This window comes from Apodemus sylvaticus, chromosome 22, assembly GCF_947179515.1.
Source record: "Apodemus sylvaticus chromosome 22, mApoSyl1.1, whole genome shotgun sequence".
Classification (NCBI taxonomy): domain Eukaryota; kingdom Metazoa; phylum Chordata; class Mammalia; order Rodentia; family Muridae; genus Apodemus; species Apodemus sylvaticus.
In genome coordinates, this window is record NC_067493.1 from 55,388,972 (window position 1) to 55,397,631 (window position 8,660).

An 8,660-nucleotide genomic window follows, 5' to 3' on the forward strand; every position below is an offset into this window, starting at 1 on the left:
GTTTTATTTATGTGTCCATGTCTGTGTGTGCGTGTGTGCGTGTGCGTGTGTGTGTGTGTGTGCGCGCGCGCCATGTGTAGAGTCCAGAAGAACGCATTGCTGGATCCCTGCAGCTGCAGGGAACTACGGTAGACACAGTTTTAAAGAATTCATCTGTGCCTCACTGCTGTGATATGCTTGGGGACGTCAGAAGACTTTGACAAGTTGGCCTCCACTGTGGGGTCCCAGGATGGCTCCGGCTGCCTGGTGGTGTAAGGCTGTCACCTGGTAAGACATCTGCCCAGCCCTAAATGTATTTTTTTTTCAAATTAGCATTTTTAGCTTAACATTTTAAAAAATGATTCATGAGCTTTCCCTGTGTGTCTGTATGAGCAGCACGTGCGTGCCGGGTGCCCGTGGAGTTTAGAGGAGAGAACCCGTGGGACTGGAGTACAGGTGGTTGTGAGCTGCCATTTGGATGCTGGGAACAGAGCCTAGGTTCCCTGCAAGAGCAACCAATGCTCCCAGCCGCTAGCCATCTCGCTGGCCCCTTAACATTTTAAAGTGTAGTTGTGACTGCGGGTCCTGGAGCTCTCCACATTCAGCTCCTGCCTCGCGCCCCCCCCCCCCCCGCCCTGGCCCCACCCCCCTTGGTGTCCGCCCACTGCTCCTTTCCAGGCACTGGCGCATTGCACTCCTCAGCTGCCTACAGCAGTGTCTCATGTGCAGCACACACAGCAGGACATTTAATGCTCTAAGACCTAGCCCAAGTTCAGCTCCCATCCGGGACATGGGACATGCTAGGACACCCTTCCTATAAATGTTACCATTTTAAAAATGCAGATTTGCCTCCATCTTTGTTACATAACACACACAGACCTTTTTGTATTAGACAACAGCTGTGGATCGCAGGGACCTCCCTGTGGCGTGGCCTTCCTGCCCCCCCTCCCGGAGTTGGTCTATGAGGTGGCCTAAGGAACAGCTCCGAGGGGTGCCTGGGTGCCCAGGAGGACTGGCCCTGAGCCAGTCTCACTGGGTTCATGTGACTTCCTTGTTTGTGTTACAGAAACTGCCTGGCTCTTACTGGTGGCCAGTGCCCACCATGCTACCCACGGGCATCACACACAGCCTTGCTACACGCCAGCAGGACCCACTGAATCATGTAACGTGGGTAAAAGTTTAGTAGATTTAACTCAGGGCAGGCCCAGTGACGGAGCAGGGGCGGGGTCTGTCGGAAGCCTTCCAACCAGGAAAAGCTCTGACCGTGTGGTAGACGGAGAACGAACGCCTCCAAGCTGGCCTGATGTCTGTGCATATGCTACACACAATAAGCGCATGTAAAGAAAACTCAGACCGTGAGGCCCGGAAGGCAGTTTCTGAGCTGCTCTGGAATATGGTTTCAGAACAAGATGCTTGGTGGTGCAAGTCCTGGATAAGACAACACAATGTTTATGTAATAAAATACTTTATTAGAACCAGGAACTTGTTAAAATAATATTTTTCACATGTAGCTAAAGTGCAGGTTCTCGCTATAGGACAAAACGAGTGCCCCATGGAATTTGGTGTGCAGAGAAGAGCCAGGAGCTTGGGCTGCACTCGGATGCAGCATTTTGGTGACAGTGTTGACATTAGCCACTGCGCGCACACATCTGTTTTTTTTTTTCCACCTTTTTTTCTGTCAGAAAACTGCCAGGGTATCTTCTAAATGCTGGATACATCTGTCGGCAGCTGGTATGCGTTTACCATTTAAACAAAGACGAAGTACAGTGTGCTGGGACACCGTGGGCTGTCTCAGAACAACATCCAGTGATGTGACCATCATGACTCTAAAGTAGCAGCAGTCAAGTTGGCACTTAGCCGTAAGTATGATTGGAAAAAGTTTATTTTTTCCAAGATGACGACTTGGAAATGTGTCTACCACACATGACACCATCTCTTTACAAGTTAGTAGAAGAAGAAGGCCACTCCAGGGCATCCTACCTACCCCTGCTGGACCCTGTGATGGGTCAGATGGGGAAGAGGGTTCCAAACAACAGGACAAAAGGCGAGAGGTGGGGTTGTGGTCATGGGCGTTTGCTCGTTTTAAATCCTTTATCAGAACTGATTATTTGGGATTGATGCAGTATCTCAGATACATACTTTTGTAATGTTAAGGAAGGTGCCTTGTGTGGTGCATGCTGGGTAGCTTTCTACCACCAAGCCTCACCTCCAGGTCCTCAGAAGACTGAGAGTGTGTGTGTGTGTGTGTAGGCAGGCCTGCTTTGTGAAGTGATGGAGTAGGCTGGCAAGCTCGGAGAACTTTTAGCCTCAGTCTATGCAAGTAAAGCACAAAGGACAAAGATTAGAGAAAGCGCTGCAGCCCGCCACCTGCCCGCCCTCCTCCACCGAACAGTCCGGGTAGGAAAGTACCTTCTCCTGGCACTCAGGTGAGCAAGTTAATAGCTCAGAGGGTCTTTGGAAATCTGCAGACTCTGCTGGGGATGGCAACGCTTGCTCGCTTCCTGTGTGAAAGGACTGCGCTGCCAGTAGAAGCTGCAGCCAGTCTCTCAGGTGATCCCTGTGGGCCCCGCCTCACAGATCCCTGCCTCCACCCTTAGTGCAAATTCTGTCTAGACACCCAGGCCCAGGACATTAGAAAAGAACTGCTGTCCTACTGGGTGCCAGGATCACCACAGGCACTGCTTGCTGCTAGCTCACCAAAAAAGTTAAAAAAAAAAAATTAAATAAATAACTTGGCTGAACTATAAATTATCCTAGACAGGCTTAATAATTTAGTTTTCTTTCTCAACTGAAAAACATCTGGAGGTAAAGAACGTTTAAGGGTCTCCTTCTGCTACTGGGGAGAACTGTTTCTAGAAAGGCCTTCTCTGGATGCCAAGGGAGGGCCGGCAGTCAGTCAGGGCCTCACAGGAAGTGTCTCCTTGAACCCAGAGTGGTTGGGCTGGGCTTCTGGCAGTGCCACAGAGTACTCGGTGGTGGCGAGGAGCAACGTGTCCAGCGTGACTTCCGTACACTTGGCTATGAAGCGGATGAAAGGCCGCACGTCGCCCTCGTTGGCGACTTCCAACACATGGTAGTACTCGGACCTCTGCTCCTTGCGGATGGTGATGGGTGGGTACCCCGCCTGCATCAAGATCAGGTTCATGAGCAGGCGGGAGGTCCTCCCGTTGCCGTCGATGAAGGGGTGGATGTACACCAGTTTGTAATGGGCTAAGGCCGCGAACTCTACCGGGTGCAGGTTCATGGCGTCCTCCGAATTGAGCCACTGCGTGAACTCCTGCATCTGCTTCTCCACATCCCGGGGATGGGGCGGGATGTGGTGTCCCACCAGCACCTGGGTCCTCCGAAACCTGCCCGCCTCCACCGGGTCCACGTACCCCAGTACCCTCCGGTGGATCTCCAGCAAGTCGTCGATGGCGACGGAGCCGATGCGAGAGACCAGGGTGGCGTTGATGTACTTCATGGCCGCGTGCATGCCGATCACCTCGTTCTGCTCCTCCAGGCTCTTCCCAGGCACGGCGTAGCGGGTCTCCAGGATGTGCCTGATCTCCGAGAGGGTGAGGGTGTTGCCCTCGATCGCCACCGTGTGGTAGATGTGGTGGTAGTAGGTCTCCTCCATGACCCTGCGCAGCGCCGCGCTCCCCTTAGGGACGGACATGACCTTCTTCACTTTGCTGTCGATGACACTGAAGTACCGCTGGTCGATCTCCTCCACCAGGGGCAGCGTCCGATCCCGGTTGACCAGAGCCTTCTCGTGGAAGGGCGAGATGGTCAGTGCCCTGGTGTACAAGTAATCCGCCTGGATGATGTCCTTGTCTTCTTCCGAGAAGATGCCAAACTCATTGAGAGCGTCCACAAAGCCAGGGTCCATCTTGAGGGCGTGCAGGAACAGCTTGTGGGCTTTCCCCCGCTTGCCCTGGCGCTTCATCTCCAGGGCTTGGTTTAGCGCAGCCTTGGCTTCCAGCCTCCCTGCTAAAGAGAACCAGAGAGGCCTGATGAGGAGGGTGGGCTGTCCCTGTGCAGGCCTCCCGGGGACACCACCACAGCCATGCCGATTCACAGGTGTGAGTCAGGTACTGCCGTTCCCCACAGCTCTGTCGGGTGGAATGCTGGTTGCTGTCCTGTGTCCTGGGCCGCTCTACATAGGGAGGTACCAGCTGGGCTCCCCTGCCAACTGTCTTCTGCCTAGGCGTAGGCAGTCTGGGCATTTGCGGTCCCTGTGCTGTCCCTACAGTGTGGCTGCTCTGGGTGGCCCACCTTGCCTGTGGACAGGTGGCTCTAAACTCTTGAGCCCCTCCCCTTCAGGCCTGGGGGTGCCAACTCCTTCCCCTCAGGTATCCCTGGCCCTTCCCCTGCCTGGACTATTTCTGTTTGCTGGCAGTGTGGGGACTGGACCTGGGCCCTGGTGTATACCAGACAGAGCTATGCCCATGCTTCTAGTGATGCAATTCCATTGTGGTAATATCTGCTCGTCACCACTGGGGACAGTATGCTGCTGGCATCCAGCAGCAGAGGCAGGCTGCTGCAACACTCACAGCACACGGGGCACACTAGGACCTCACTTTGGACGGAGCCCTCTTCCCAGCCGTGTTTCCTTTGAGGGTGAGCACCCACACTCAGCTTCCCTGAGTCCCTGAAGCCTTCTCCAGTCCCATCCTCACTGTTTCTGGTCGAGCACTGCTCTCAGGCGCTTCTCCTGGTTAGGGCTGTGGTGCAGCTCAGGGCCCACCCTTCGTGTGCCTCCCTCCCAATGCTGGCACACCTGTTCTCAGCCGCTCATCAAACCAGAGTTACGGACTGCGACACTCATGCTTGCACACAGGCCTTGGCAGGCGCTCTATAGACACCCACCTTAACGGACAAGTACAAGGTGCACTCACCTGGCGACGCCTTAGTCTTGGCCGTCAGCAGCCCTGCGTCCCTGGAGGTGACGCTGAGCTCCGTGGATGGGCTGGTGCACTTGGTGGCCACGTGCTGTGCCCTGTCCAGTTTGCTCCTGAGCAGGTGGAAGCCTCTGAGAACAGCCAGACACTGCTCCTCCACAGCTCCCAGTGGCAGCAGCAGGGCCAGCAGTGACCCCAGAGCCATGCTCAGCAGTGTCAGCCACAGGAAACGGCCCCAGACCGAGGCCCATTTGGGTTCAGCCACCGCCACCACTGACGCCATCGGCATGAGTATCATCTGGACTGAGGGCTAGGCCCAGAGCGCGCACGACCAGTCACAGAGGAAAAGGAGAACCTGTGAGGAACCAAGCGTAGAATGAGGCAGGGGAGTGGATCTGTTCCCAGTGAACGTGATGTCAGGAGAGACAGGCGTGGAGAATCATCACACCGAATTCATTAGGAATCAGGGAAAGAGGGAAGATGAGGAGTCTCATGGTGGAAGGCCAGCCTGGAAGGACTCATCCTAACTAACCCCTAGGTCCTCCTGGGTAACGTGACTGAAATGTAATGAATGCATTTACAGAGCATTTACTACATATAGTAACTTCCATAATCTCAGCCTACAACCCCAGGAGGTGATGTTCCCACTCTGTGCTCTCCAGAGGGGATGCAGTAAGCGCTCAGAAAAGTGAAGTCAGAGACTTGTGTCTAATGCAAGCGTCACCTAGTCACCAAACACGGGACACCTAGTGTTTGGGCCATCACTCCTGCACACGTCCGTGGACACACACCACACTCTCTGATAAGAACACATGTCTGGTGTCCTGATGTTACCGCACGAACACTGCCTCGGTGCCTACAGTGTTGTGTCCCTTCCGGCCTCCCTTTCCTGGCTTGTCCATCATAGTCAGGGAGCCCAGGGCCCGGGCAACAACAGTGGGTGATGCCCTACCTCCGCGAGGGCGAACACGAGCTTGGGGCTGGCAGGGGGAAGCGAGGGGTCAGGTATGCAAATCCCATCCTGCCAACAATAAGCATTTATTGGGCAACTATGGTGTGCGGGGCACTGCGCTGGCGGCTAGCCTTGCATGCTGTCAGCCCCCAGCGAAGAGCAAGCTACCTGTAGCTCGGGTTTACAGCTGAGGAATGACGCGGTTCTGACAGGCAGCGCCGGAGCTCCAGGGCCTTACCCGCCGCGTCATCACTTCGCGCGGCCCGTGCAGCTGCTCGAGCCCAGCATGCTGGGCTTACGCCCGAAGGGGGAAACTGAGGCTGCCCCAAGGGCCCTCTGCGAACCGGCCCAGGGCTTGTGCCCGCCGCATCATCCAAGCCCGCGCGGCCGTTCCTCGCAGTCGCAGTCGCAGGCACCGCCCCTATTGCCTCGTCCCGCCCCTTCGCCTCGCCATTGGGCGTACAGCCGCTCTTGCCGTGGCGGATTGGCTGTCTCCATTTGTCCATCCACCGCGCTTCCGGGTTCTCGAGTTCGCCCGGGCATCCCCGGGAAAGGCGCGCCGTGTGCCGCTCCCATTGGCTGTCGCTTGTGTGTGTCTCGTGTGGCAGCAGCCAATAGGTGGCAAGGGGCGGGGTCGAGTCCACTGGCCAGTGTGAGCACTTGTGTCCTGTCTCCCTGTCCCAGCAACTGCTACCTTCCTTGGCCTCGGCCTTGGCTCTGTGTGCCTCACTTTCTCTGGTGTACAATGGCCGTAGCCACACCACCAAACGTTTCCCACTTCTTAATCCGGGTTTCACCGTTTGTCCCTTTTCTTTCCCCTTTCTTGTCCCCTCTAACTTACTTTTGTTTTTGAGATGGCTTCTCACTTGGCTAGGGATTCACCTTGTAGCCCAGGTTGGCCAGGACTTACTGTGTTGCCCAAGTTGGCTTAGAATTCACCCGGATCCTTTTGAGCCAACGTGCCCTCCATGACCGTTTTGGCTTTTTGTTTACCAGATAGTTTTCCTTGGTGCAGAGGGCAGGCCTCCATCTCAACCCACAAATACTGAACTGAAGCTTCCAGGGCCCGCTTTGAGAGGTTACTGGGCACACTGGAGTCAGAAGGCCCACAGATTCAGATTTTGCCCTCAGCCTCTTGTGATCGTGGAGCAAGCTAATCCCTTCTGCAGTTTTCGAACAATAGCCCATCACTCTTAATTAAAAAAAAAAAAAGTTTTTATGCTTTTTGTGAGCCCGAACGTGCACAGAGATCAGTTTGCAAATGTGGGCTTTCTCCTTCTACCATATGGGCTTGTGGATTGAACTCAGGTCACCAAGCTTGGCCCCTCCCTGCCTTAGACCTCAGGTTCTGGATTTGGGACTCTTCATAGAGTCACACAGGCCTGGGTTCGGATCCCAGCTCTGCCACTTGCAGAATGACTTGGTGGTGCCAGTCTAAGTTTGCGGATCTGTCACCTGCAGGCAATGTCCTTGTGGAGCCTTTTTACATTTTTTTATTTAATTTTATTTTGACACTGTAGCTCAAATTGGTATGGAACTCACTGTGTAGCCCAGGCTAGCCCCAACCTCCTGCCTCTGCCTCCTGAGTGCTGGGATTAAAGGCATGCATCACTAAATCCGGGTTTCAGCCTGCTTTCTTATAGAACCCAGGACCACCAGCCCAGGGATGGATACACCCACAATGGGCGGGGCCTTCTCCCATCAATCACTAATTAAGAAAATGTCCTACAGTTGGATCTTATGGAGAGATTTTTCTCAATTGAAGTTTCTTTCCCTCCAGATAACTCTAGTGCAGTGATTCTCAACCTTCGGGCCGTGACCCCATAGGGGTCTCATATTAGCTATTTACATCGCGATTCATCACAGTAGCAAGCTTACAGTTAGGAAGTAGCAATGAAAATGATTTTATAGTTATGGGTCACCACAGCATGAGAAACTATGTTAAAACATAAAGTTATAGTTTAGTGTGTTAGGGTTCTCTAGAGTCACAGAACTTACGGGTAGTCTCTACAGAGTAAGGGAATCTGTTATGATGACTTACAGTCTGAAGTCCAATTCCCCAACAGTGGTCAGCTGTGGACGGGAAGTCCAAGGAGCTAGAAGTTGCTCAGTCCCACCAGGCCAGTTGTTTCCGCTGGTCTTCTGTAGAAGTAGGCTCCAACAGATGTGCTGGTGAGTAAGTGCAAGCAGTGAAGAAGAGGGAGTCTTCCTTCTTCAACGTCCTTATGTAGGCCTCCTGCAGAAGGTGTGGCCCAGATTAGAGTTGTGCATCACCATGCCTGGATCTGGGACTTGCTTTGTCCCAGGTTGACCTTGAACTGAGATCTCCTGGCCTCAGTCTCCTGGGATTAAAGACGTGTGGTACCTTGCCCGGGCCTAAGCTTTTCAAGGCCACTATGCCTCAAGACCTCCATGCCAAGATGCAGGTCAGAAACCTGGACCTTTTAGTCTGAAGATCTGGATCACAGGCTGGGCAGTGGTGGCGCACGCCTTTAATCCCAGCACTTGGGAGGCAGAGGCAGGCATATTTTTGAGTTCGAGGACAACCTGGTCTACAGAATGAGTTCCAGGACAGCCAGGGCTACACAAAGAAACCCTGTCTCAACAAACAAACAAACAAACAAATCTGGATCACAGGTGAGCCCTCCAATTCTGGATTGTAGCTCATTTCAGATAGTCAGGTTGACAACCAGGAATAGTCATTACCTGTAGCAACTGCATTAGGAAGGTTGAGAACCACTGCTCTAGCCTGTGTCAGGAGGGCTTAGCACCAGCTCGAACGCACAGAGGTTGGGTTTAATCCTTGATCTTCAACATTGTTCTCTGAGCAACCTGAGATATCATTC

The 8,660-nt window shown here is 53.8% G+C and overlaps 1 protein-coding gene across 4 annotated transcripts; it reads right to left on the minus strand.

Moving 5' to 3' along the window:
* Positions 1-1,433: 1,433 nt before the first annotated feature.
* Ficd (FIC domain protein adenylyltransferase) lies at positions 1,434-6,238 on the minus strand. 4 transcript variants are annotated; one of them, XM_052168431.1, is made up of 3 exons: positions 6,053-6,238; positions 4,860-5,217; positions 1,434-3,951 (listed from the first exon to the last, which is right to left on the minus strand). In XM_052168431.1, the coding sequence occupies exons 2-3, from the start codon at positions 5,158-5,160 to the stop codon at positions 2,876-2,878; spliced, it is 1,377 nt and encodes a 458-aa protein (XP_052024391.1). In that variant the 5' UTR covers positions 5,161-5,217; positions 6,053-6,238; the 3' UTR covers positions 1,434-2,875. The 4 variants fall into 4 exon arrangements, with proteins under 4 accessions (XP_052024391.1, XP_052024393.1, XP_052024390.1 ...); XM_052168433.1 differs by having other exon boundaries at positions 1,434-3,948; positions 5,983-6,238; XM_052168430.1 differs by having other exon boundaries at positions 5,983-6,238.
* Positions 6,239-8,660: the final 2,422 nt, after the last annotated feature.